At 51.2% G+C, this 27,559-nt stretch overlaps 1 protein-coding gene and 1 long non-coding RNA gene across 4 annotated transcripts; one reads left to right on the forward strand and one right to left on the reverse strand.

Annotated features, from left to right (window-relative positions):
• Positions 1-1,462: 1,462 nt before the first annotated feature.
• LOC120390350 lies at positions 1,463-12,470 on the forward strand. 2 transcript variants are annotated; one of them, XR_005591068.1, is made up of 4 exons: positions 1,463-1,586; positions 6,816-7,010; positions 7,214-7,456; positions 10,187-12,470. It is a non-coding gene; the product is annotated as an uncharacterized LOC120390350 (long non-coding RNA). The 2 variants fall into 2 exon arrangements; XR_005591067.1 differs by lacking the exon at positions 1,463-1,586 and adding an exon at positions 6,139-6,315.
• Positions 12,471-12,575: 105 nt separating this feature from the next.
• UBQLN4 (ubiquilin 4) lies at positions 12,576-27,312 on the reverse strand. 2 transcript variants are annotated; one of them, XM_039512948.1, is made up of 11 exons: positions 27,148-27,312; positions 24,884-25,035; positions 21,532-21,749; positions 20,844-21,106; positions 19,285-19,443; positions 18,593-18,818; positions 17,776-17,915; positions 16,822-16,905; positions 16,240-16,355; positions 15,391-15,568; positions 12,576-13,618 (listed from the first exon to the last, which is right to left on the reverse strand). In XM_039512948.1, the coding sequence occupies exons 1-11, from the start codon at positions 27,310-27,312 to the stop codon at positions 13,466-13,468; spliced, it is 1,854 nt and encodes a 617-aa protein (XP_039368882.1). In that variant the 3' UTR covers positions 12,576-13,465. The 2 variants fall into 2 exon arrangements, with proteins under 2 accessions (XP_039368882.1, XP_039368883.1); XM_039512949.1 differs by lacking the exon at positions 27,148-27,312 and adding an exon at positions 26,145-26,281 and having other exon boundaries at positions 13,466-13,618.
• Between the last annotated feature and the right edge of the window lie 247 nt (positions 27,313-27,559).

A 27,559-nucleotide genomic window follows, 5' to 3' on the forward strand; every position in this document is an offset into this window, starting at 1 on the left:
GTGTGATTTTTCTACTGATACAGTTATACCAGTACAACCTCTAGTGCAGCGGTTCTCAAACTCTTGCAGTGGTGACCCCTGTCACGTAGCAAGCCTCTGAGTGCGACTCCCCTCCCTTATAAATTGAAAACACTTTTTTATATATTTAACACCATTATAAATGCTGGAGGAAAAGTGGGGTTTAGGGTGGAGGCTGCTCGCGACCCTCCCATGTAATAACCTCACGCCCCCCTGAGGGGACCCGACCCGCAGTTTGAGAACCCCTGCTCTAGTGTGAACACCATTATATCAGGTGCCTTATACCATTATAGCTTCCCAGACAGATATAAGCACCTTTATACCGATATGCCAGGTCCACACGAGGGGGGAAGGGGTTGCACTCCTTTAAGTAGGCCAGTGCAGTGGCTCATGTCAACTAGGTTTCCAGCCTGTGCTGCCTGCGCTGGTGGGAAGGTGCGGGTACTGCACTTTCAGACCCTTTTGCAGCGGGTGGTGGGGGGGGGCGGGCGTGCCCTGAGAAATCCAGCTCTCTCTCTCGCCCGTGTTGCCGAGGGATGGGATTGTTCTGCTTCCCGACCGAGGCAGCGTTCATCGCAACGGCATCTGCTGCAGGTGGGGGGGGGGGCCTTGGGGAGATGGGTTTAATCCACCACCTCGGGGTCTTTAAGCCATAGGCACAAACATTCCCCCCACCCAGAATCCTTTGCACATACAGGCACCTCGTCCCTCGGAAGCACTGGGACAGCGACGTGAGCTGGTGGGCAGGTCTCCCCGAGTCCTGACCCAGTCCTGCCCCTGAAACCGTCTCGAGCACGGGCCGATCCAGAACATCACTGTGCAGACTAGGCAGGTGGGGGTGGAGGAACAAGGAGAACACGACGTGCTACGGAAGGCAGCAGGCCATCTCCTCAGCTGGCGTAAAGGGGCACAGCCCTGGCAATGCCCCACACCGTTACACCCATTGGCGCCGGCTGAGAATCTGACCTGAGGCGCAAAGAGTTCCCTGGAGGAGGGATGTTTGCTCCTTCCCTGGCAAAGCGAACACCCCGCTTCCCGCGCTGGCTCGCAGGATCAGGCCCCTCTAACCCAACCCCCCCACCCCAGAAGTGCCCCAGCTATCAGGCAGGTGCAGTGGGAAAGGTCTCTCTTTTTTGGGCAGGGGGAGGAAGGGGCTGCATCAGTGCTCAAGATGACATCACTCGCGTGGATGACAAGCCCCCACCCCTGCCTGCCTCCCTCCCTCTCGCGGATGAAGACAGCTCCATCCCCTTCCCAAGGCTGCCACTCAAGCTGTCACCAAGGCCAGCCTATTCGGAGAACGGTCTTGATATAAGATTCCCCCCCGAGCTCTGCCTGGGGTTCGCCCACACACACAAGGCGGCTGAGGCTCAGAGCTCCCTCTCGGCGGGTGTCGGCTGGAGGGGGGCAGGGGGCTGTGCAGGATTTTGGGAAGGGAGGGGTCAATCTTGTTTCTAGGCGCCCAGAGTCCCCTTCTTCGTGAACTGAGAGGGGCTGGGTGCTGAAGGTGCTGCAGCTTTTGGGGGCAACAAGGAACAAAACGGGATGGACACAGACCAGCCTGGTGGGTAAGTGGCTTTGAACTCTCTGTCTGATCAGTTCCACTTTGAGTCATCCTGACAGGGGAACGAACCTGCTAGCAAACTACAAGGCAAAGGTGTGTGTGTGTGTGTGTGTGCGCGTAAGAGAGAGAACATGTGTTGTGTGAGTCTGTGTAAGAGAGAACATGTTGTATGAGGCAGTCTGTGTGTGTATTAGAGAATGTGTTGTGTGAGGCAGTCTGTGTGTGAGAGAGCGAGCGAGCGAGAGAGAACATGTGTGTGAGGCAATCTGTGTGTGTGTAAGAGACGGAACGTCTTGTGAGGCAGTGTGTGTGTGTGTAAGAGAGAACACATGTTGAATGAGGCAGTCTGTGTATTTGTAAGAGACAGAACATGTGTTGTGTGAGGCAGTGTGTGTGTGTGTGTGTGTGTGTGTGTGTGTGTGTAAGAGAGAACATGTGAGGCAGTGTGTGTGTGTGTGTAAGAGACAGAACACACGTTGAGTGAGGCAGTGTGTGTCTGTGTGTAAGAGTCAGAACTTGTGAGAGGCAATGTGTGTGTGTGTGTGTATGTGTGTGTAAGAGACAGAACGTGTGTTGTGAGGGGCAGTTTGTGTGCCCTGGGTGAGATTCTGATCTCAAGTACCCCCCGACTGTAACTCCACTGGCTTCAGGCGAAGTTCTTGATTTCCACCGGAGTAAGTGAGAAGCTAATCAGACTGTGTGTGTGTACACGAGAGAGAGAGAGACAGCGCTTGTGTGAGAGACAGTCCGTCTGTGGGAGACGGTGAATGAGATTGTGCGCCTGCGTATTTGTGGGATTGGGCTAATCTACATTTACACCAAAGCCCTTTTACATGGCCCTGGCAGTATCAAAGGGCCTGAAAGCATGTGTCACCGTAACGTATGCCCATTCTAAGGGCTCTCTGCATTGCCAGAGTGGTGCAAAGGCAGTGTTGGTGCAAATGAGAATCAGGCCCATGGTTTGGGTTTGCGAGAAAGTGTCTGCAGATGTGTGCAGAGAAGGTGAGGGGAGAGGGAGAGACTGTGTGTTGTCTCTCTCTGTGTGCGCGCGCATAGAATCAAAGGTGTCTTCCCATCTGTCTGGAAGATGAAGGACCTGATTCTCTCCTGCCCTGCGCCCTATGCAATCATTTACACCAGCCCAAGGGCAAACGCCGCCCTTTCGGATTCAGTGGGATTTCACACTCACTTTGCACCAGCGTAGGGTTAGTGAATGTCAGAGACCCCTCTCCTCTCTAACGGTGCCTTCACAGCTGTACACGGTCCAGGGCCAGATTCTGATCTCAGGGGGTCCGTGTATGTAGCAATTAAACACCCGAGAGTGGCCTGGGTCAGCTGACTTGGGCTCGCAAGGTTGCAAAATTTCTGTGTAGACCTTTGGGGTTGGGCAGGAGCCCAAGCTCAGGGACCTCATGAGGCGGGAGGGTCCCAGAGCCCTGGCTCCAGCCCGCACTTGAACATCTACAGAGCAATTTTTAGCCCAGCAGCTCAAGCCTGAGTCAGCTGATCCAGGCCAGCTGGGGGTCTTTTATTCCAGTGTAGATGTACCCAGAGACTCCAGCAGCAATTCTAGCTTGACACCGTGGACCTCACTGGAGTTGCTCTGGCTTTTGCGTCAGTGTCATTGAAACCGGGACCCAGAGCAGGGGTAGGATGTGCTACTTGAGACCTGAACTCCCTCTCCTCCCACCCACTCAGTTCTATCAGTTTTTCTCAGTTTCAACCCCCAGCCCTTCTGCTATTCCAGGCCTGGGCTCCCCCCGCCACAATTCTGCCAACATAGCCCGATCCTGACCTGGAGTCCTGGAAACTACATGAGTCCTAGACACTCTGGAGCAGTTTTGTAATGTGGACGAGGAATAGGTTTCCCGGCCATCAAAACCATTGTCACTTGAACCTCAGCCTGGACAAGTGGTGCAGTTGTTACCTCTCTAGCTGGTGGTTGGACCCTATAGAGATTTGGGGCTAGATTTGGTGTAAATCAGCATAGCCCTATTGACCTGAAAGGAACAACACTGGTTTATACCAGCTGATGATTTGGCCTCCTTGTTTCAGAAATTGCCAGTGTTAATTAGGTCCTTCATTAGGATATATTATTTCTATTACCATAGTGTCTAGCAGCTCCAGTCGTGGACCCGCACCCCACAGTGCCCGGCGTTATACAGACCCAGAACAAAGACACGGTCCTTGCCCCATCCCCCAGGCATCCACCAATCCCCCAAAATCTACCTGATAGAAAACCAATTCTTTTGCCGTCTCTTGATCACCATCCCCTTTGCCAAGGGAGTTTAAAAACTAAATTATCCATATGGATCTGACCTTGTGAGCAGTGGGCATTTTGTCATTGACTTCAGCGGAGCCAGAATTCCCCCTCCCCGAACCAGAATAGCTTCATTTTTCTCTCAGTTTGCATTGGCGTAAATGACAGAACAGGGGGCAGCACAGCAAAGAATCAGACCCGCCCGTTCTACATTGCTTCCCTTCCCTGGCCCTCTTCACACACTGCGCCACACGACAGATGCACTCCCATGCTTAATCCAGCACCTTGCACCACTGCTCAGCACTGATTGTCATCCGAACAAGCCATCCAAGCCCTAATGCAGCTCTCAGGTTAACACAGCTGCTTTGATTTCTCCTGTCAGATCCAGGGGACCCTAAAAGTTGTTAACTGGGACAAGCCTCTCAGCCCCCTTGAATTAGCATGTGAGGCGCCTTTCCCGATGGCCTGGTGCCCTCGGGGGGTTTGACTTGTTGCTACATCCTTTGATCTGTCCAGTCCCATCTCCCCCTGTCTGCCGCCTCCTCTTCCACCCAGCACTTAATAATTAAAAGCATTTCCCTCGCGTTGTCTCCAAGCTGAGCTTTCAGCCCAGCATCCATCGGGGCAACATCCTTGACTCTTTCATATTTCTTCGCTATCTGCTCTGTCTGCTAAGATAAAAACAAAATAACCTTTGAGAAGGAGCCAGGACTGGCTAAGTTCCTTCTTCCAGCTGTCCCTATAACAACCATCATCCCTAGAATTTAACTAACGCCTTTCCATGGGAGACCGAAGCCTTTCGTAAAGGTGGGTATTATGACCCTTGCTATACAGGTGGGGAAACTGAGGCAGCGACAGGGGGGAGGAAGTGTCTAACCTAAGGGCATATACCAAGACAATGGCAGAACTGGGACTAGAACCCAGGCTCTCTGTCCCATTCTCACCAGCAGGCAACATTTCCTCCCAGAGTTTAGTGCAGAACCCAGGAGTCCTGCAGCCTAATTCCCCTGGTCTAACCTCTAGGCCACACTCGTCAGCAGCTGGGGAAGAAACAAGGGGTCCTGACTCAGACCTGTGTCCTAAACATGAGCCAACACTTCAACATTTGGGAATAGAACCCAGGAGTCCTGACAGCTAGTCCACGAGACAATACAAATATCACTAAGCGGCCTATATGAGCTGAAGATGCTAGTCTGCGCTCTGGCAGGCAGGTGTCCAACCTGGCTCATCATCAGAAGATGGTACACAGCCTTGGCCTTAGCAAAACTGGATGGAAGGCGTCTCACTCAAATCTGATCGTCGTTCGGTGGCCTGTAATGAGTTTGGTGCATCCCTGTTCTGTGGCTAAACAGAGGGATTCAGCTGCCTGCGTTTTGAATCCGGCACCTTGCCCTAGCCCCTAAAAACCAACCCCAGCTTGTTCATAGGGGAGGAAGAGAAGGAGGGGGGGTTTCTGAAGAACAAAGGAAGTAAAGAGTTACATCAAGGACCAAGATACAGAAGCTTCTGTCACTGAGATGTCCCAAATGCCTGGAAGGAATAAAGGGCTAGAAACCTAGCTGGTGTCAATCATTTTAGGGACAGGACTGGATCAACAGTTTGATTACCATTGTCCCCACCACCTCCAACCACTAGACTAAACTCCCCATGAGACCTGGGAACAAAAACCTAGTAGTTATCAGACAGCAAATGTGAAAAATCGGGACAGAGGGTAGGGGGGTAATAGGAGCCTATATAAGAAAAAGACCCAGAAATCGGGACTGTCCCTATAAAATCCCAGTCCCACCTCCAGCCACTAAATGCTCTCCCAGAGTGAGGAAAGGAACCCAGGAGTCCTGACTTCCACAGTATCATAGACCATACTTCCATCCGACGTGGGGCATGTTTTCCTCCCTTTTTTTTTTTTTGGTCAATTATTAAGTAAACGAGAAATCTGTTAAATATTTTTAAAAAATTGGAGGCAAGCAGCTTCCATTTTCCTGTCCCTGCGCGGCGTTCAGTCGGTTAGCTCAGAACGGCCCGTGAAATAGCTCGCACCGATTTAGCATAGAGGCCAGGGCTCAGGCTGGGTTTTGGGGCGAAATGTAAAAGGCCCATCATCTGGGCTGGGGCGCTGACCCTCCATGGTGCCAAGAGGGGCTGAGGGATGCAAAGTCTCCCCCACCCCACCCCCCAACAAGCACCATTCTCTCTCCACCCTAGGAAACTGGCCGCCAGGCAGCACAACAAGAATGACCAAGACAGGCGAGGCCATTTTGATTGTGGTGGTTGCCTTGACAACGGGAGAAGGCCAAGGTCTCTGTGCAGAGAATGGCAGCATGTTCTTCCCTGGGTCCCAAATAAAGGGATCAAGAGGATTTGCTGATAACACTTCACTTCCTGTGTGCGTGGGGGGTTCACAATGATCCCTATTAGGTCAGATCCTCTTCCCCTCCATCCTCGACACTTTATCTTCTGCTAGCACAATCCACAGGTGAACGTGCGTTACAGATCCCGCTCTGGTCCCAAGCCACAGAGGAGAGGGGTCGGTTATAGCAGCTGCTAAGAAATCACAGCTCTTTAGCTCAAGCTGTAGCAGCTCCTGCTTTTAGCTCTCGAGGTGCCTGGTTCAATCCCCGGTGAGTCAGCCAAGATGGCAGCCACCACCCTCACAGAGCAGCTTCTCTCTCAGGAGGCCCCACCTGACTGTGGCATGGTTTACGGTGGTCAGATCACAAAGAACAAACACCTCAGAGAGGGTCATTTGCAGCAACAATTCCAAACCGGAACCCCACATTCAAACCTAAGGGCATCCAGGGTCTGAAACTGAATCTAGATCTGCCGTTCCAATCCACAGAACAGATCTCGCCCGTGCAGAATACTCCTAACCATGGGAGTATTTGAAACCTGGGTGCTGTGACAGAGGGGGATCAGACTCTGTCCGGAGCAGAGGGCTTGGATTTCTTCTCGAATAACAATTTTGTCCTTTGCTAGGACATTTCATCTGAGGATCTCAACACACTTATTCCCTCAGAGCCCAGGAGGACGATCAAGGTGGACAAACTCTTAAATAAGTGTCTCGTAACTTCACCGCCACTGGGAGGATGCCTGTAGCCCAGGCGCTTTGCGAGGGGCTCCCACCTAGAGGGGATAGGAGCACCAGGAGCTGATTCTCACAGTAAAGCCCTGGTAGGTCTATTTAGTAATTAATTTGCACACATCTTACAGCTAGAATGGTGTAAAAGGGGCCTTCATAAAAATGAGACTAAAAGCCCAGGGTCTCCAACTGTCTCCTTATCACCAGGCGCTGGGAGACCTAGAACCAGCCCGGCAATATGCTAATAAAAGCAGCTTCTGTAGAACACGGCTCTCATTCTCTGTATCTCTTTCAGATTCTCGTTAATGTGACGTCCCTGAGCCAAGTGACCCGGCGAGATCTTTCCAAGGGGAAGATGCTTCTCATTCCAGATCCTCGCGACGCTTGTTTCTGGGTCGGTCTGGAAGACTTGTGATTTTGTTGTTTCCGGTGTCAGGGAAGCGAACAACAAATCCCAGTCTCCTCACAGCCCCAGGACTGGCCTCCAAGAATCCATCCATGATACCTTCCCTGGGACCCAGCAGCATGAGGAGGAGAGGTGAATCTATACTGTTCTTCTTTTAGCAGTAGGAAAACACACAGCCTGTGAACTGATCGCCACAGGGATTCAGCTAACGATTGGATATTTATAGGACTAACCAGAACTGCCCGAGTTATAACAGCAGGCGTTAAAAAAAAAACCAAAGCAACTTAGAAGGGCAATAAACTGTCCTGCTTCAGGCCACGAATCAACTTCTAACCAATACGGTTAGGAAGGGACTTTCCTGGGGTGGCGATCAGCCTACCACTGCAGGGTTCTCTGAAGCCTCTGGTGCTGACCATGGCTGGAGACAGGCTAGGTGGATCCCGGGTCTGATTCAGCAATTCCTATGACTTTCAGCACAGATCTAAGCTAGCCAACTGTGAAGTCCATGCAGGGGAAGCCACATGGTGCAGGGAGATGGGAATGGCCTACAGAGCCTTTACATCAGGAACCCAGGTCTGTAATGATTAAAAAGTCTGCCCCTGTCCAGAAGCCATTTGAAACAAGCGGGGGAGGGGGGGGGGGTTGCTTCAAATGGAAAGTTTTTAATTTAGGCTTGGGGGAGGGGGGCTTTCCTCAAAAAAAAGAGAAATGTGGGGGACTGAAAAAGCTAAACTAAACTTTTCAGTGAAAAACTGAAATAAAAGTCATTTACATCAGACAATTCCTTGAAACATTTCCTACGAAACTGGATGGATTTTCCAGGAAATGTATGTTTCATTCAGAAGGTTCTTCTGCTGAAAACACTTACGATTTTTTAATGCAACTTCTAGCTTTCAACCTCTCTCTGAAACAGCTGGAAATATGCTTATTTACATCAGCTGAGAATCCGGCTTCAGGCAACTGGATTAGTAGCACAATAGCTCTGATCAGGTTTAGCAACCCTCGTGTTCCCAACACACAAACAACTTTAGGGAAATTCTCTTTGTATTAAGTATAATCAGGTTTAAGGGAATTAAATCTATTTACCTGAGTAAAGTCTGATGGGCATTAACAACAGAACTCAGGGCAGCAGGCAACACTTTAGGATCAGCTCCTATGGGAAGGAAAAATAGAAAGAACGTAATTGTTCCTTTAAGAAAGGCCCCTAGAATAGCACATTATTGAGCGTTAAGGCTGATTCTAGCTCCCTTGAGTGGCTTCAGTCTTACTAAGAAGCTCCCTTCTTCAAAGCGGCCTCCTTGAAAGCATCAGCTAATTAAAGGTGAGGCCACGCTGGCTTCTCCAGAGAGGCCAGGTGCAGCTGCTGTGTCCTAGAGGCCTCGCCTGTTCTCAGATTGTCAGCAAGACCCAAATATAGAACGCACGTGCTTAGCAGTAGCTCTTGCTCCATTGATAAGCCATGTGTTGTGCACGACCCCAGAGACTGGGAAGGGATCAGACAAGGGGCCCCTTGGATCCGTGCATCTCTGCATCCTCTTCCCAGCTGTGGGATCCTGGGCTAGTAGTTTCTCTTAGGCTCAGTCTGGTCCCTAGTGGGAAAGCATCCATGCCTCCCAAGGAGCCTCCAGTAGAGGACCAGGACGGAATGGGCCATGGAACTGAAATCTCTTCTCATCTCAGAGAGGTCACGGATAAGATTTGCTGGCATGGGGGAAATCTTTCATGACCACTGCCTGGGCCACCCCTGTCCAGTGGATAGAGGGTCTGGATCTCAGCTAAACTCAGGCATAAAAGTAGGGAGAAATTGGCCCAGAATCCCCCTGCACAGGGGGCCTTCCGAAGTGGTGGAGGTGCTCTGCACGCTCCCTGCTCCCAGCCCCAGTAGCCGGGGTGCACTGTACTGTAGCTAGTTCTGCTTCCTGGAGACCATAGAGAACCAGAACATGTTAAGCTTCAAGGAGGATCCTGCAAAGGCCGCGACTCTGAGCGTGCAAAGGTGGCGTGACATAACCTTCTTTCCCCTGCACTCTGTCCCTGCCCAAACACACGAACGGCGAATACAGCCCACGCAGCCCCCAGGGCTTGCCCACCCCCAACACTTGGACACGCCTGCGTTGCGGTGCACCCCGGCTTAGATGCCGTGTGCGCATACTTGACAAGCACGGTCCAGCATGGAGGAAACCTGTTGGCCTGTCTCAGCCTACCATGGCTGCCAAAGACCAACCTTTGTGTTGCTGAAGGGACAAGTAACACTGTGCGGTGGTGGTGCTGTTGTGTTGGACAAGTAAATGCACCTGCTGAGCAGCAGGAAGAGGAGCGCAGGGGATGGGAGCCTTGCCAAATTAGCCACCAGAAACTGGAAAGCCGGTAAGCTAACACAGGACGCAAACAGGGGCTGCAAAGGGAGATAGCGAGCTGCCCTATTATCTGTATTTTGGCAGCTTGGTTGCTGGGCCTGCAACGAGTGAGTGATGGCTTCCTGCTGATGTGATGGCAGATTTCGCAGTCAGGGAGAGACGGGAGATTTGTGTTTTCTGCTTAAACCAGCAAAGAGCCATCAAGGTCTGCCTGGGCGGTGGAGATTGAACCCCTGGGGAAGTGGGACAGATCGCTGGCTTGGGACATAGGAGGGCTCTGTTAGAAAAAAATTGTACAAGCTCCAGCCTACAGCCGGTCAAAAAGTTGTCCTGTAGCAATGTTTTTTACCAGTGGAAAACAACAGTTTTGTCCAAACAGAAGTGTGTGCAGGAAACGTTTTCGATTAAATGTTTGGGGTTTCCTAAAGAACATTCAAACAGAACGGTTTCAACCAAAAATTTTCAACCAAAAATAATGTTCATTTTTGTCTAAATTATTCCACAGGGGGGAAATAGACCTGTTTCCAATCAACTCTGCTATAGACACAACACGTGGTTTCTACGCAGCTCGAGCCCCAGCTATGTCTCTGCTTACCAGAGACCACCCACCCTGCCCTGTAGCATTCAGAGACATCCAGTGGTCAAACAAACAAAAAACAGAGTAAATATATTGCTCCCACTTCATCCCTAACTCGCTGGCCCCTCCACACGACCCACGTAGAACTCAATTTATCTGTCTAAAAATGATACAAAGCTAGGCTTGACCCTGCCAGAATTTGGATCTATGCTTACAGACGGCCTAGGGATTTCAGGAAACCAAGACTATAACCACACTCAGATTCTAGACTACTGCAGTTGTACCACGGCAAAACCCTTGCGTAGACACGATGTACATCAGTGCAGCTTAGCGTGGTAAACTAGGAAGAGGCCTAGACTGATGTTGGCAGCTGGACATGGGATAATTAGGACTTTTGGCTTTAACTGGATAAATAGCAGAACCATCTTGTTAAAGAGATCAGCAGCGAAACACTTAACAGCGCTGACATGTAATCATTAGACTTCAGAATCAACACTGCAACGGAGATGCACGGAGGCAGCTCGCACCTCTGTTTCAGGCTGTCTGCAGATGCACAAAGATGTGGCTGCAGAGGCTTAAGGCAATCTTTGGCTCTATAAAAAATAGGGACTATTTTGTTTTCAAGAGCAGTCCACTTCTGGAGCAAACATCTGAGGCAAGAGATTCTGCAGCACATACTTCCCTGCTTCTAATCATCCACCTGAAACTAGATGAATTTAAGTTCCCTCTATCCCCCCTTATCCTCTCATCCAGTATATCTTGCCCTCACTCACCTTCCTCAAATCCTGCAGGCATATGCTCCTTTGCATCCGCTGGCTCAAGCAGAGAGGACGTAAACCCAGCGCTGAGTGATCAGAGCTCCCCGCAGTTAAGAGGCCTGTCTTGCCTCAGGAAGTCTGCCCCATTCCTAGGCTAGATCGCTGGCAGAGCAGAAAATCCCTCCAAGGACTGCGCAGGCAGCCTTCCGAGCCAACACAGAGCTGCTAAGGGGGCTGACCAAGAGTATTACGAGAACTCTCCTCTCCTCACCTTCCTGGGCAGTAATTTCACCACCTTGCCTTTATATAGCACTAGTATCCTTAGATCTCCAAGCTCCTTTACATGTGGGGAAACCAAGGCAGAGAGGGGTGAAGTGGTTTGCCCAGTCACTCAGCAGACCTTTGGCAGAGTCAGGATTAGAACCTAAGCCTCCTAAATCCCAGTCCACACTGCCTCCATAGGGCACATGCTGTGGCAAAAGAGGCAGCATCTCTGTCCCCATCACACACGCAACCTCCTTTTTCCTCTCTCTCCTTCTCTCCCAGCAGCCACTGCCCCAGCTACACTCTGACAAAAGGATGTAGGATACCCTCATCGGACTAACGGAGATGGACTCGCCTGGAATGGTTTAATAGAAGCGAAGGAATCAGGGAAAGCTCAGGATCACTCACCATCCCACACCCCCCATAAGAGAGCTGACTTGATACATGTCCACCACCAAATATGAAGCCGAGAGCAAGTGCCTGTGCTAACTTCCAAACAGCTGAAGGCCAAGTCAACAGTCTGTGATCAATCACAACACAGCCCAGTGGGTTGCTTTGCGATCCTGAGGTTAATCATCTGTGTATGGAACTGACCAACCACCTGTACTCTTCAGGATCGCCCCAGCCCCGGAGGAAGCTAGACAAGAGAGGCACTCGTTGGGTGGTGGTTCAGCTTCCTACCAGGAGTTCTGACCCACAGCCTATTGAAGTCAGTGGAAAGAGTGCCGCTGGCCTTTGGTGAGCTTTGGATCAGGTCAATGGAGAGAAGTGGTCAAATGAAACATGAGGTAACCCTGCTAGAGAGGAGATGCTAACAAGTCGTACACACTCTCAGAGCTCTAAGTACATGGGAGGTTTCTAACAAGTCACCCCTAGCATCTGACATTAGTCAAGTTGCCAGCATGGGTTTCCTGGTGCATCTCAGCCAGCATCAAAAAGCTTCATGCCACAACTAGAGCAAGGGTGCCCACAAAGACAGGCCAATGGTCTGCACCATCTGCAGGATAAGGGCAGGGGGAAAAAATCTGATCAACCGCAGGTCACTCAAGGGCCACAGGGTCCCAAAGGGTAAATGCAGCCATCCAGGAAAATACGTGGCGCAAGGGGAGACAGATGGTTGAGTTCATTTCTTTTCAGTAAGAGTGGTATGCAAATTTAGATGCAAATGACGTAGCTGTATTGGCTCCTGGGAAGCTACCTCGCTGGTCCTCAGGAGGGTGGACTCATTGTGAGGTTTGAGTACCCCTGAATTAGAGAGCAGATGTACAAACACAGAAGAACGAGGACTTTCAACATTTTCCAGTGGAGAGAAAGATCTTTGTTAATTTTTTTTCCTCCCCATTTTGCTTTTACACTTTTAAAAACCAGACAGCAGAGACACAAGAGCCACCACCCCCGTAACGCCACAGTGCGAGAGAACTGTAGTGTCTGGACAGAAAACTGCTTCTCGAAAGTTCCCCTTGGCAGGCAGGGGACACTACTTCCAAAACTTGGGTTGAAAATAATAAAATAAAATAAAATACGAGGATGGGCCTGATTCTCAATCACATCAAGGCACATTTACACCACTCTGGCAGCATGGGGGGGTGGGGGGAGGGGGCTCAAAGCAAATGTAATTTACACCCAATGTTATGTCCCCCTTTACACACTTCCATAGTGGAGTAAATGAAAATCACGCCCAGTGCGTCTGATGGGAGTATTTGAAGACAAATGACATCAGAAACATCCAAGTCATTTCAGTCTCTCTTTTGATCCATTCCTGATAAGACGCTGGGGAGAAAAACTCAGCCTAGGTTTAAATATTTGCCTGGAGGAATGGGGAGGAATAACGTACAGTTAAAATCAAACTACTCAAACACAATCATTCAGGTAAGTAACTAGAAGTATCGCCTCTACCATCTAGAGAGGGAAGAGTGTCTGAGATACAGAGGGCATATTTAGGAAAAATACACATCTGAAGTCTCTGTGGCCACTTGCTGAGAATCGGGATCCACACACAAGCCAGTTAAAGAGCATTTCAACATGAAATCTTAACTTAGTAGGAATGTCGGGGTGAAGCTGTATCTTTGTTTGTTTGTTTTAAATACATGGGCAGCTGTCAGAGGATATGAAAACGATGGTGGGTCTTCCTGAAAGGCCCCTGTGTGTGTGTGTGTTTGATGACTGTGGGACAGCATGACTGAGTTTAAGAAGGCTGGGAGCCCAGCAGTCTCTCAATAGCTGCGTTGATGTCTCCACCGGTGGCGATGAGCGCTTGGAGGTTAGCCTCGCGGTTAATGAAGCCCATAGCGTTCAGCTGCTCCAGCTGCTGTTGGAATCGCACTTCGGGGCTCTGCACCTGCCAGGGGAAGGGAATCAAAGATCTTAGACTGGGACAGAGAACACTACAGAGAGAGGGCCAGATGCCCAGCTGGTGTAAATGGGAGTAGCTCCACTGAAGTCAAGGGGCCAGCTCCCAAGAGTAGCTCAGATGAAGGCAATGGAGTTGCACTCATGCCTGGGAGCTGAGGATCTGGGCCAGTTAAAATCTATTAAGAATTAACAGAGGTTTGTACAACCCTCATCACTGGACTCTACAAGTAACCTTGATAGATGTAGGTGTATATATGGTCCAACCCTTTCCAGTGGGTAGCAAACCCTTGGTCATTATTTGATGCTTTTCATTAGAGGATCTCAAAGCACTTTGACAGAGGCGAGTTTGCCTCACCACCCCAATCCACCCTCGAGGCACAGAGAGAAGAAGTGACTTGCCCACAGTGCCTGGGTGACAGAACTGGGAGGAGAACCCAGGGCTCCTGAATTCCAGGCTGGTGCCTGAGTCACCAGGCCAAGCTCCTTCCCACGATCAATAGGCATGTAATCGTCACATGCTAAAATCTCTTTGCTCCAGCCGAAATACAGCCACTTCTGGGCTGGCACATTTCATAGGGCACAGTGTTGGATGGGGAATACCATGCCCAAGAAAAACTTGCTGTGGGCACTCACAGTCTCCAGATGGGATGTGACCAACAACACCCCCGATTCCTGTAAAAGATGCCACGGTATGAGCCGTTTTCAGAAAGATGGCACCGCCAGTGGCGTCGCGCCTCCTAGCATGATGCTGTGGTACTGGGCAGTGTGGCCTAGTGGACAGGGCACAGGAATGGGGCTCAGGAGACTTGGGTGCTTTTCCCGGATCTGCCACTCACTTGCTGGGTGACCCTGGGCAAGCTACTCCTCTCCGTGCCTCCGGTTCCCCATCTATAAAATGAGGGTAGTGATCCTGAACTGTTTTGTGAAGTGCTTTGAGATCTATGGCTGATAAGAGCTAGGGAACATAAGAACGGCCATATTGGGTCAGACCAAAGGTCCATCTAGCCCAGTATCCTGTTTTCCGACAGTGGCCAATGCAAGGTGCCCCAGAGGGAATGAACAGAACAGGGAATCATCAAGTGAATCATCCCCTGTCGTCCATTCTGAGCTTCTGGCAAACAGAGGCTAGGGACACCATCCCTGTCCACCTGGGCTAATGGCCATTGATGGACCTGTCCTCCATGAGCTTATCTAGTGCTTTTTTGAACCCTGTTATAGTCTTGGCCTTCACAGCATCCTCTGGCAAGGAGTTCCACAGGTCGACTGTGCGTTGTGTGAAAAAACACTTGCTTTTGTTCGTTTTAAACCTTTTGAGAACCCCTAGTTCTTGTGTTATGAGAAGGAGCAAATAGCACTTCCTTATTTACTTTCTCCACACCAGTCATAATTCTATAGACCTGTCATATTCCCCCTTAGTGTCTCTTTTCCAAGCTGGGAAGTCCCAGTCTTATTAATCGCTCCTCATACAGAAGCCGTTCCATACCCTTAATTTTTGTTGCCCTTTTCTGAACCTTTTCCAATTCCAATAACATCTTTTTTGAGATGGGGTGACATCTGCATGCAGTATTCAAAGGACTATTATTGGGTCAATGTTCACAGGGAGTATTGCAGTTTGGCTCCCAATCTCCCACAATATTTACCATGCAGCTTGCTGTAATGGGTGGAACTAATAAGCACCTGGCTTAGGATGCCTTGCCGATCGTATGATACTGGGAGAATCCCAGCTGCAGGGGCACAACCAGGTTGCATATTACATACTTGAGAGTTTCCTCCGGCCAAGAGTTGGATCATCTGCTGCATGAGCTGCTGTTGGGGGTTACTGCCCCCTGCTGGAGAGGCACTGGCAGGCGTCGAAGAGGAGGATACAGGGTTCTCTGGGATTGTGCTTCCTCCTGCGGAGGGTGGGGGGATTCGAGGCATTCCAAAGGAACCGAGGCTGAGAATGAAAGCAGAACGCTCGCTGCAGGAGATGCTACAAGGTCGCTCCTGCCTGTCTCTCGGATTGCATGGTACAAGCATTCTAATAACAGGGTGTGGAGCCTTTTCTAGGTCACCAGTTCGAATCCAGCCAAGGGCAGGAGCAACTGGCTGCCATTACCATGGGACGGCTGTTCCAAGGCCTCTGTGAAACGAGCCGGTCGGTCCCAGTCCTGGCCCTACCGAGCAGGTACCTACATCACTAGATCATGCAGAACTGGGATTATCGGGTTCCCTTGTTGGCAATCTAGGCAGAAGATAAGAACTAAAAGGGCTGTGAATACTGCACTCCCCCCTCGCCCATACAGGGAATCCTCACCCTAGGGAAGGACTAAGGGGCGCTGGCAGGATTGTTTGCCCCGATGTGCCTATCTGTCTCCAGGGCTGTGCATCTCAAACCTTTCCCCAGTGCTAAATTCGGGCGATATTAAGTACTCTGAACTGCAGACCAGAAGGGGGCTCTTGTAATTCCTGGAAGAGAACTGCAGGGGGAGCCCTCAGCAAGTGTGAGCAAGCAGAAAGGCTGCACACAGCTGTGCTGGAAAGTAGCTGGGGATTTGTCACTCCTCCCCCAAGGCAGACCTGCCCGACAGGTTTTGCAGGTCTGAGTCTGATCTAAGGCCTCGTTACCTTGGCACTAGTCCCGGGGCCTCCGTTTGCAGCGTCTGGAGTCCCTGCTGGATCTGGAGGAGAGCCTGCATGGCTCTGGGGTTCGTCAGGATTGAGAGGGAGTCTGGGTTCTGCATCTTGGAAACAAGGAAGGTAAAATTCAACAGTTACCAAAGATTCAGAGTTTCCTTCAGTCAAAGATTTGCATTAGAGGCAGGAGGGCCCTGGCCAGACAAAGCCCTTTAAACATGAGCTCTAGGGATCATCCAATGGGACACACCAGGATCTAGTAGTTACAGCAAGAGAGTGGATTCCTGGATCCATTTCTCCGTCAGCTCTCAACGCCTTAGTTGCATCACCTACCAAGGCAAAGTCTCTGTTCCTTCAGCATCACAGTCCACCCCAATAGGACTCATGCTCATGCTCCAAAACGTCTGTTAGTCTATAAGGTGCCACAGGACACTCTGCTGCTTTTACCGATAGGACTGTGCACCTCCTGCGAGCCTTTGGCTGAAGGACCAAAGGCTTCCCCCGCTGCAAAAGCCATGGAACAGTTCTGGACCACAGGATGGCCAGCGCAGAGCGAGGGACAAGGCTCCTTACCTGCTGCAGAAAGACGGGGAGCTGAAGCCGTAGCTGCTCCTGAAGCTGCGGGTTCCCGGCAAAGAGTGGGACGTTTACCATCATCTGCCAGGAGACAGCACACACAGCATGAGTCAATGGGGTTATTAAACTCTCTTCACGGCCTAGTTCCATAGAAGAACATGTTAACATGTGGCCTGCCTGCATTGTGCAGGAGGTCAGACTAGATGATCATAATGGTCCCTTCTGACCTTAAAGTCTATGAGTCTAACTGGGTCCTTAACACCCCTTGCCACCGGTGGCTTTGGTATGTTCCACTTCCAACAGGAATTGACAGCCTGATCCTGCCATCAGAGATGAATGGGAGGTGCAGCCAGCAGAAGGGGTGGAAGTGCTTTTCAGTGAAGACCCTCCACCTCCCATTCCTTTAGAGATGACTGCACGGCTCCCGGGGTGCTGAGATACACAGCCTTCCCCACCCTCACCCTGATCCAAGTTGAAATACAGCCCAGCATGGCAGCCGCGGGAAGCTGTCACCCAGGAGAGTTGGTGGCTCTCAAGCCAGGTTCACGGCGGGCATGTGCATCTGACTCACAATAGCTACTGGCACTGGCTGACCTCACCTTTTCTGGCCGTCTGAGCAGAGGGGCTGAGGACTGAATGGGCCATTGGAATCTGAATTCCCCCTCTCATCCTTCCCAGGTCAGGAAGACAGCACAGTCCGGCTGGTGCCTGCCCTCCCTCTGCCCAGGTGGTACACACTGTGTGGATATGCAGAGGACTTCATTCGTTTGGGATCTCAGTCCCGTGGTTGGGCTCATGCTACTAAGAAGCACAACAGAGCTCCGAGCCTGGTCTATCAGAACTCTGCTTCCTTAAAATGAGCAACGTCTCATGCTATGGTGACAGAACGTCTGCACCTGTGCTGGGTCCCGGGCTTGTTTGTGACAGAGGAAGATGCTGCTACGTTTTTACCTGTGCTGCGAAGTCTGGGTTCTGGGAGAGAGTCTGCATCATACTGCGCATGTAAGGGGCAGAGATCATGTTTTGCATCAACTGGGGGTTTTCTGAAATCTGCTGCAGGAGACCTTGCATCTCTGGGCTGTTAAACATCCCTGCAGCAACACAGGAGAGAGCAAAACTTACAAGCCTGATCGCAGCTAACGCAGGAGCTAAAATCGAGCACGAAACACACAGAAGATGGAGGCCGTGTCTGAATTTAATGTTGGTAGAAGGTGGAGCATACAGCAACACCGAGCAATCTCGATGTTCATTTCTCACCAGCTGCTCTTCGTAAGAGAAAGGGTCAGAGGGCAAGTCAACATGTGCTCCTGACCATTTGAGATTTTCCAGTGGGACAAGGGGGTGTGGATGCTGGAGAGGAAATCCGGCAGAGTAGCGGTTAACCCTTTTCAGGCTGGGTAAGTAAATAAGCCAAGGATGGACTAGACCAACACATGGAAATGCTCTCATCTTAAACAGCAGCAGCCCAGGGAGACTACAAATCCCAGCATGCAATGCTCCATCTTGAGTGGCTAGGCAGGGAGTACTTTGTCTCCATGGGCTCCCCCCTACAGCTGCTACCTGTCTCATCCTGTGCCCGTGGAGAACCCCAGTGCAGCCCTTGGGCAGGCACAGGAGGAATAACCCATTCTAGTTTGCCACAGGGCCAGAATGGCCAATCTGATGAACGCGGCCGCTACAGCAAACATACGAATGCTAGAAGTAATCTGATGCTATCTACATCTGACCGGTCTGTCCTGTCACCGGCGCCTCGCTGCCGGGTACGTACCGGTCCCCAGGTTGGCAGCGTTGATCCCAAAGGGATTGGATACAGTGGGTGTGCTCTGGGTTGCCGTTGATCCGGTACTCCCTTCGCTGCTGGGAACCTGGGCTTGGGAGGCGGGCGGCGTGGGGCTCCAGGGGTTGGGTAAAGGCTCTCTATTTTCCGTCCGTAAAGGCTGGGAGCTCGAGCTGTCGGAGTTCCCAGCCAAGGATGAGAAAGGATTGTTGCCAAACTAGAAAGAGAGAGATCGCTGAATCAGACCCCGTAAAGGACCGGAGCAGACTAAACCCACCACCGCACAAGAATACCAGGCTCTTATATAGCCCTTCTCACCAGCAGTGCTCAAAGCGTTTCACAAGCTTTAATGCGTTCAGCCTCACGGGACGGTGCTGTTATACCCGGCTTTCACTGAGGCACAAAGAGGCTACGTGACTTGTCCAAGGTCATACAGGGAGTCTGTGGCAAGCAGGGAACTGAACCCAGGTCTCTCAAGTCTTAGACTAGTGCCTGAACCAGTCAATGGAACACACGGGCACAGATCACACACCAGGACTTGCGCCACCCTCTGTGCAGTTTCCCTGCTGAGGAATCTGCACCAGACCATACAGACAGCTGGACAAATGAGCTCTACCACCACCTGCAGGCGGGGGGGATAAGACCCACCAATCTACCCCAACTGGAGCAGGAGTGCTCCATACCTGCTCCCTAGCTGCGCTAAACATGGGCTCCTGGATGTCGGTGTACATCCGGCGCAGGGCGTTGTATCCTCCTGGGATGCTCTCTAGGTTACTCAGAGCTCGATCCTGGTTCCGCATCATCTCCTGCATCATGGCGGGGTTGCGGGCCAATTCCATTGTCTGGGGGAAGGAGAAAATTTGGGGAGATCAGGCCCATTTACACCACAAAAGATTCTAGTGGCTTGAACTATGGGTGGCACCGCCCCCAGCAGTACCACCACTGTTCTACATCCAAGCACTGAAAAAAAATAAGTCTCGACCTCCTGGGAGAAAAGCATAAATAAACCCATTTTACAGACAGAGAGTGGAAATCATTTGTCCAAGATAATGCACAGCAAGGGAAGAGAACCCAGGATCCTAACCCCTCAAGTTCCCTGCTATCGCTGCTAAGCTCCGATGCCTTCCTTTCTTTACAATCTCAATTCAGCTGGTTAGGATCATGTAGTTTCTATGCAAGATCAAGTCACCTCTGCCCAAACGCCTGGCTAACACCCCCAGGATGGACTGCATTTGAAAACTGTCCAAGGGTTGACGAGAAAACGATTCCATCACATCTCAGTAAAAATAAAACCATCTTGTAGCTCCAGACCTCCGACAGGTCCTCCAGATCTCAGATAGGTTCTGCCTTTCTGGGGAAAGCCCAGCTCCAACTCAAAGAACAGGTCAGTCACAAGACGATTTAGTCCAACTAACACACAGCGACAATTGACTGGGAGTTTGGAAGCTAAGAATTGGTTAGCGTGGCCCAAGCAGGGGTAAGACTAGGAGTAACAGACTGAAATTGGGCATAGAAAACATCGGGCCGAATATCAAGAAACATTTGCCGACAACGAGATCTCTTCTTCTCCCAAGGGACATGATGGAAGTCTTGTCACTTGCTGTATTTAAAACTAGAGTTCTCATTGCTTCCTGGTGCTCCCGCCTGATTCCATCTGTTGTCTCTTGTCTAATACACAAGCACAGACCAAAAGACAATCTAAGTATCACCTAGTATGAGAGGGTTCTGATCCAGGACTGGGCTTGTAGGCACTATGGTAATAAAAATACTTAGAAATAATGAAACGAACAGCCCCGAAGAACACACTGTAGAGAACAATCCTACACTGGCAGTGGGAGATGGACCATGAGATCTTTCTCTGCCATCTCTAATTCCTATGGAAAGTGACGCCTTTTGCTTCTGGTCCTGCAATAGAACACTCTAGATCCTTTTTGCCCCTATGCATGTGATCTGTTCAGCAGCACTGACATGGGTAGAAGGATTGGAAGCACATGGGTGCATGACTGTGGTACACACAACATACATGAGTTTACACACAGACCACTGTGTGTCTGGGAGGAGCCTGCAGCAGGTAGCTAAAGAATCTGATCTCTGAATCAACTGGCTCTGGACTCCGCTCGCTCCCTTTACAGAACGGACACTGATGGGAGCAAAGAGAAGTGAGAAGCGAGAAGCTGGGGAGTCCGCGCTGATGATCTCTGAGACACCTGAAACAGGCTCTCAGCTGTAAACTCTCACCCACCTGTCTCATGAGCTCAGGGTTGTTCAGCATGTGGCTTATCTCAGGGTTTCGTTCCATCAGTTGCTGCATTTGGGGATTGGCCATGATCATCTGTCTCATGAGGTCAGGGTTGGACATCATGTTCTGCACGAGGGGGTTCTCCATAATCTGCGAAAGCATCTCTGGGTTGGACATCAGCTGCCGTTGCATCTGCTGCTGGAGCTCCATGAAATTGGCAGAGCCCATCCCGAGGCTGCCGAGCCCGGTGACACCACCAAAGCCAGCTGGAGAGGGAACAAGACATGGAGAGAGATGCATGCCAGTTAGTGCAGTTATCTGCAACCGGAAAGAAAGAGGGTGGGGTGGGGGTGGGGAGGTTGGCTGAATTCTATCCACTGCAACCCAATGATACTTCATTACTAATACCACCACCTTCCAGTTCTGCAATAGCCAGCTCTGACAGAAAGCTTCTTATCCACAGAACTCCAGGTGCTTTATAAAGGAGGGCAGTACTATTAGCTCCATTTTACAGATGGGGACACTGAGGCACAGAGCGGAGAACTGACTTGCCCAAGGTCACCCAGCAAGTGGCAGACTCAAGAATAGGACCCAGAAACCCTAATGCGTGCCCCCCTTTCTTTAACCACTGGGCAACTCTCCCTTCACAGAATAGGCACTGGGATGCCAAGAAACCAAAGTTGTCACCTACAGAGGATGGATGCAGCGTTGCTGGGTGCTCCATCTCCGGCACCTGCCGTGGTCCCTGCACCGCTGCTCCGCCTGCTGCTGCTCTCAGCGTCAGAGAGGGCGCTGCTGGAGGTGGAAGGCTGAGGTGGTGCAGCGGGAGAGGAAGGGGTTGTAGTGGGGACGGCGGTGGCAGCAGGAGCGGCAGGGGCAGGGGCAGAAGCAGCCGCAGGATCTTGAACCCTACCAAAAAACAAAACAAAACAGGTCACACCTCGGGCTCAGTAATTATTATTATTATTATTATTATTATTTTTTAATCTAAATAGCACCACCTGCAGCTCCTAAGAGGAACTTCGGAATATCCATGTCAGATCAATGGGACATCTGCTCTGGATGCTTCCATCCAGCCCTGTGTGTGTGCTTTCAAATCCCCCCCACCTCCAGCTGGTGACAAGGCTCCTGCCATGATCTTCTACAACATCCCTGGCCAGTGTAATGGAGGCACTAGTCTTATTCTGAATGACGTCTAACCCCTTCTTGAATCATGCTAAGCTATTTGCCTCAATAATACCCTGCAGCAGAGTTCATTCCAACCAGGAAAAGCCTCCTGCTGCCTCATTAGAAACCTCAGCAGGTTAAACCATGCTTACTGCAATAATCATTTGCTTTTCTGTAATGCCTTCCATCTGTAGAGCCAACCTGAACGGGTAGCCTAGAACCATGATTTTCCCCCCATGTTTTTCTTTTTCAACTTCCCTGGAGCGTTTACAACCCCAACATTATTGGACTAGAGGTTTCAACTGATAGTGAATTACAAACAAGCACAATTATCTCATCTTCATTCTCCAGGCTGGGCAAAAGCAAATATGTCACTGACGTTAATTTGAAAAATAATTTCAGTTTCAATAACTGAAGTCTTTATCAAGGAAAGAATTTGGTTTTTAGTGTGTATATATACACACACTGAACTCTGGCAACATCTCTAATAGTAAATATTCTCTAGTTTGTTTCCCATTTTGGTTTAACGAGTCACAAACGTCAATGTTTAATATTACATTGTTTAGTTACCAGCATTTTGATTGCTAAATAGACACAGTCAATTTATACTGTCTGATCTTCTCTTTACCCTACTATGCGGGTTAAAAACAACTGAAGATAACTACAGCCCCCATTCTGCACATGTGACAGCCACAATCTTGGCTGACACTCCAGGGACTGAACCAGGGACCAGCAGAGCTAAAAGCATGAGCTGCTACAGCTTGAGCTAACGCTCTGTAAAAACAGGGGGCTGTAACAAGCCATATCCTCTGTGGACTGGCACAAATGGGGACCTGGAACATACACTCACCAGTGAATTACACAAACACTTATACACACGTTTAACTTTAAGCACATGAGCGAACCTGCTGAAGTCAAGGCTACAGTTAAGATGCACAAGTGTTTGCAGGACTACGGTTATAACTACAAGATTAGGGGGAAAGGGTTCACTACTGCTTGGCTTTGCGCATTTGACTGTGCTCTGTGTCTGGTGTCCCCTCTTTGTTTGGGTCTTTAACAGCAGCAGGAGAAAGAAATGTCTCTGAAAATTGGAAAATCTACAAAGGCACAAAAATCAACTAGGGGATGCAGGGCCAAACCTGAAACTACTTTGAACTTTCTGAAATTGACTAGATTTCCAGCTGCTGCTGCCTTGTTCTTTAACAAGGTATGCTGGGAAGTGACTCAATCATGTGGATGGCAAATAATGCCACTTGAGCTGAGCAAAAAAGAATGCAGTTTTTTTTTTTTTAAAGACAAAAATATTCTGGGAACATTTGAGAATGGGGGAGGGGAGTGATCAGGCCAGGAAAGGGTAATCTGGACTCATCCTCCTTTTAGAGATCAGAGGCTTGAAGCTTGCAGAGACAGCCACTGTCTTTTAAAGAATGCCCAACTAGCTGGATATCTCCTTAAGGATAAACTATCTGTAGAGTCCTTCTCCACACAGCCCTCCAAAAGCTCCCTGTGCTACCATCTACCTCTGTTTATTAGGCATTTCACCTCCCACCACTCAAACAAAAGCAACTGACGCAGAGTGCGCCTAGCCAGCTGTTATAAAACACTGGATTCAGAGACCTAGCAGAAGCAGAGCTAGATGCATAACTCCCCGGGTAGCAAGCTCAAGGCTGGTGGGAGGGTAGGAACCGTCAGCTCTCACTCAGAGGGAGGCAGGGCAGGGTAGGAAGCAAAGCGGATGGGAAATAGGAAGTTTAAAGAAAAAGGAAGGGGGGTAGTTGGACACAGATCACTTGATCCGCTCTGCACAGGAAGAAGCTGTCATGTTTGCAAGCACTACAGCACCTTTACCAATGACCATCGCACAGAATAAAATGAATGACACTGGCCAGATGTTTACTGCACCCTCTGAAATAGTTTGTGAGCACTGCAAAGACAGCACTAAACGGCATCAACCTACCACTACACACAGAAATGCAGAATTTGGCATACGGGCCTTCTGCAATGACTGACAATACCCGGGCTTCTTTTCAAAAAACATTGATCTTTAATGAGCCAGTGAGCAAGGACTCCCAAGGGGGCAGTGCAGCTTCACAAAGACACGCAGCCCGGTTTGTTCACCAGCACACAGCTGCTCAGGCAGCAATGGGAACCCAGGAAATTGTTGCGAAGGGCACCGAGAAAGCAACAACACGTGTTCACATCTAAAATGCAGCAACTGCTCTTGGAACCATTTGACATCTAGGACATTTACTTAAGTTTCCTCTGGTGGCATCTGAAATGTTGATTTTCCTACATGTTTCTTACCTCCCCAAACTATGTACTGTGGATAAAGCTTTGTACTCACTGCATGTCTTTCATCAACGGATCTCAAAGCACTTGAGACAGCATGAACTAAAGGTCAAGGAACTGGAGTCAGGAGAGCTGGGGTCTGGTCCTTGCCATCAGTGCTGACAATATGTCTGGCTTTAGGAAAGTCACAACCTCTGTCAGTCTCTCCAGCTGTAAAATGGGGATGATACCTACTTGCCTGGGTTGGCGCAAGCATTAACTCTAATGCTTGTCAATCGTAAATTCTTTTCAAATGTAAAGCTCTACATAATAATTATAGTGACGAACGCTCAAACCCCAAGTAGCAGTAATAACCATTCTACAGATGGTTAAAATGAGGCAAAAACAGGTTACGTGATTTACACTCGTGTGAGAAAGGGGAACGGAACCCAGAAGTCCTAACAAGCACCACCATAGAGCCAGAAATTGAACCCAGGAGTTTTGACTCCCAGTACCCTGCTTTAGCCACTGGACAAAACACTGCCTTCCTAACATACTTTCTTTACAAAGTAAGTTTCTGAAAGCACCAGGAAGGAATGATTTCTTACTTCTGTGGGGTCTTAATGACCAAATGCACAGTCAGCCCGTCTTTGATCCCGTGTTGATTCAAAGTGTCTCCATCCTTCAGGATCTTTCCAGCAAAGATCAGAACCAGCTGATCCTGTTTGGCTTTAAACCGCCTGGAAATCTCTTCTTTGAACTGGAAAACAGACAACAAGGCGATTTAAGAACGTAAGAAAAGCCACACTGGGTCATACAGAATGGTCCATCTAGCCCAGTATCGCGTCTTCGGACAGCGACCGATGCCAGATACTTCAGAGAGAATGAACAGAACAGGGCAATTATCATGTGATCCATCCCCTTCGTCCACTCCCAACTTCTGGCAGTTAGAGTCTGAAGACACAGAGCATGGGGTTGCATCCCTGACCATCTTGACTAATAGCCATTGACGGACCTATCCTCCAGGAACTTTATAATTCTCTTTTGCAGGCAAAGGAATGAAAGCAGCGATTTTAAAATGTCTAAGTGTCTGCAGCAGAACATCACACTCACTACACAGACACTCCCAACAGCTGACGTTTCTATAGTGCCTCTGTCCGAGCTGTTTAACAGTATCCACTTGGGGAGCGCAGCTCAGGTTTGGGGAAAGGGCAGGGAGGGAGCCACAGTGCAATTACCTCAAACAGAAACGAGGGCTAACAAAGCCAGGCCAGTTGTCTCTTTTTGATCTCATCCAAAGACATTGCTTATCCGCTGAATGTCTACAACGTTTTTGTCTCTCTGCTCATTTGAATTTCATAAAGGGAAACCCAGCTCTTGAGTGATTTTAAAACAGGGCTAGACACCAGGGAACAACGCTGCATGAGCCAGGGGAAACAGACTAAATGGTCTTTCTTAGGTCTAACTTCCACCATCATATTCCTTTCTGGCGTGCCATATTGTATAACACTACCTGACAGCTACTCTTTGGGACGGAGTGGGATTATCCCCTGCCCGGCTAATGCAGCCAGCGGGCATTCCTCAGCTTTGCTTTTTGGTAGCCACAGACCATGGGGGAAGACTTCGCAAGGGAAAGGGTTGTTCTCAAAATTCAAAAAGCCACTGGCGCCCAGCCCCTGCACTCAACTCCAGCAAACATACAGCTCTGAAGCCTGAGGCCTTCCAGGGCACACAGCTAAAAACGCATCCCTCACACCCTCCTCTGAATGCCACATTCACTTAATGCCTTGTTTGTACTCAGGGGCTGCTAGGAATTGAATGTGGGGAAGTGGTGGCCTCAAAGGGACCAGAAGTGTCTAATTCTAATACCAAGGACTCTGCTACAGTCATCACATCCACGACACCGTCAGCTCAGCCGCCATATCCTACACCAGCATCCAACCATGGCCTCTGCTGCCACAAGCAGCACCAGGGATACTTTGCCCTGGTGGCCATGACCACATGTTCCTGCAACACCGGATGTGCCTTTTAAATCCTTTCACAACCTGTGCTTCTGTGCCCTAAAACCCCGTCCGCCCCCAGTCCCAGCAGAACCCCAGCCACTCTCCTCCAACCCCCACTCCCCAGCCCAGGGGACCCCCCGCCGCCCAAGCTGCGATTCCACTCAGGGGGCCTTGCTGGCACCCGCATTACAAGTACCCACAACCCATGTCTCAGTCCATCCCCTTCTCTCCCGTCCCCCCACCCAAACCTCTCCTGATCCAGACCCCCCACTCCCGCCCCACTCCCAATCCCGCCCCCATCAGCCCTTTCACTTTCCCCAAATGCTCCCCCGTTTCACACGCCCCAGGCCCTTTACCCTCCCGCCCAGAGAAATCTGTCCCCAGCCTCACTCCCCTCCGGCCCCAACCCACCCCGGCTGCACCCCCCGCCCGCCCGCAGCCCCCCACCAGCCCCACTACCCGCCTGCGGACCCCGCCCCCAAACTCAGCCCCCGGCCCCGCCGCACGCCCCCCCCCAGCCCAGTCTCACCCCCCCACACCGCCCCCGGCCCGGCCCCACTTCCCAGCCGCAACCCCCGCCGCACGCCCCCCTCCCGCAGCCCCCGGCCCGGTCCCACTTCCCGCCCGCAGCAACCCCGGCCCTGCCGCACGCCCCCTCCCGCAGCCCCGGCCCGGCCCCACCTCCCGCCCGCAGCCCCCGCCGCACGCCCCCCCCCCGCAGCCCCAGGCCAGTCTCACCCCCGCAGCCCCCGGCCCGGCCCCTCCCGCCCGCAGCCCCGGCCCGGCCCCCCTCCCGCCCGCAGCCCCGCTGCACGCCCTCCCGCAGCCCCCAGGCCAGTCTCACCCCCCCGGCCCCGGCCCGGCCCCACCTCCCGCACGGAGGCGCCGTCCCCGATGACGATCTCCTCCTTGTCCTTGGGGGTCTTCACCGTGACCCGGATGAGGAGCCCCCCGGGCCCGGAGCCGCCCAGCTCCGCCTCGCCCTCCCCGCCGGGGCCCGGGCCGCCGCCGCCGCCGCCGCTCAGCTCCGCCATCTTCGCCGCCCGCCCCGCCAGCCAGCCAGCCTGGGGGCAGCCGGCGTGGGGAGAGCGGCGCCCGGCCGCTGCAGGGGGAGAGCGCCCGACTCACAGCGCCCCCACGCGGCTAGGCGGGGAACTGCAGACGGGTCGGGGAGGGAGCGGACCGTGGCGGGATCTCAGTGGGGGCAACAGGGGAGGCAGGGAGGGAGCCCCACGGGGCGGTGGACCAGGGAGGGAACTGCCGTGCTGGGCGAGCCACGGA

This window comes from Mauremys reevesii, linkage group 24 (assembly GCF_016161935.1).
Source record: "Mauremys reevesii isolate NIE-2019 linkage group 24, ASM1616193v1, whole genome shotgun sequence".
Taxonomy (NCBI): Eukaryota; Metazoa; Chordata; order Testudines; family Geoemydidae; genus Mauremys; species Mauremys reevesii.

What these genes read in the sequence shown, in the direction of transcription:
- UBQLN4 (XM_039512948.1), bottom strand. Translation starts at nt 27,312, where the DNA reads ATGGCGGAGCTGAGCGGCGGCGGCGGCGGCGGCCCGGGCCCCGGCGGG. An exon ending in ACCCTGAGCTCATGAGACAG is followed by an intron (nt 19,444 to 20,843) that starts GTGGGTGAGAGT and finishes TCCTTCCCCCAG; the next exon opens with ACAATGGAATTGGCCCGCAA. An exon ending in ACCCAGACTTCGCAGCACAG is followed by an intron (nt 16,906 to 17,775) that starts GTAAAAACGTAG and finishes GTCTCCTGGCAG; the next exon opens with ATGATGGTAAACGTCCCACT.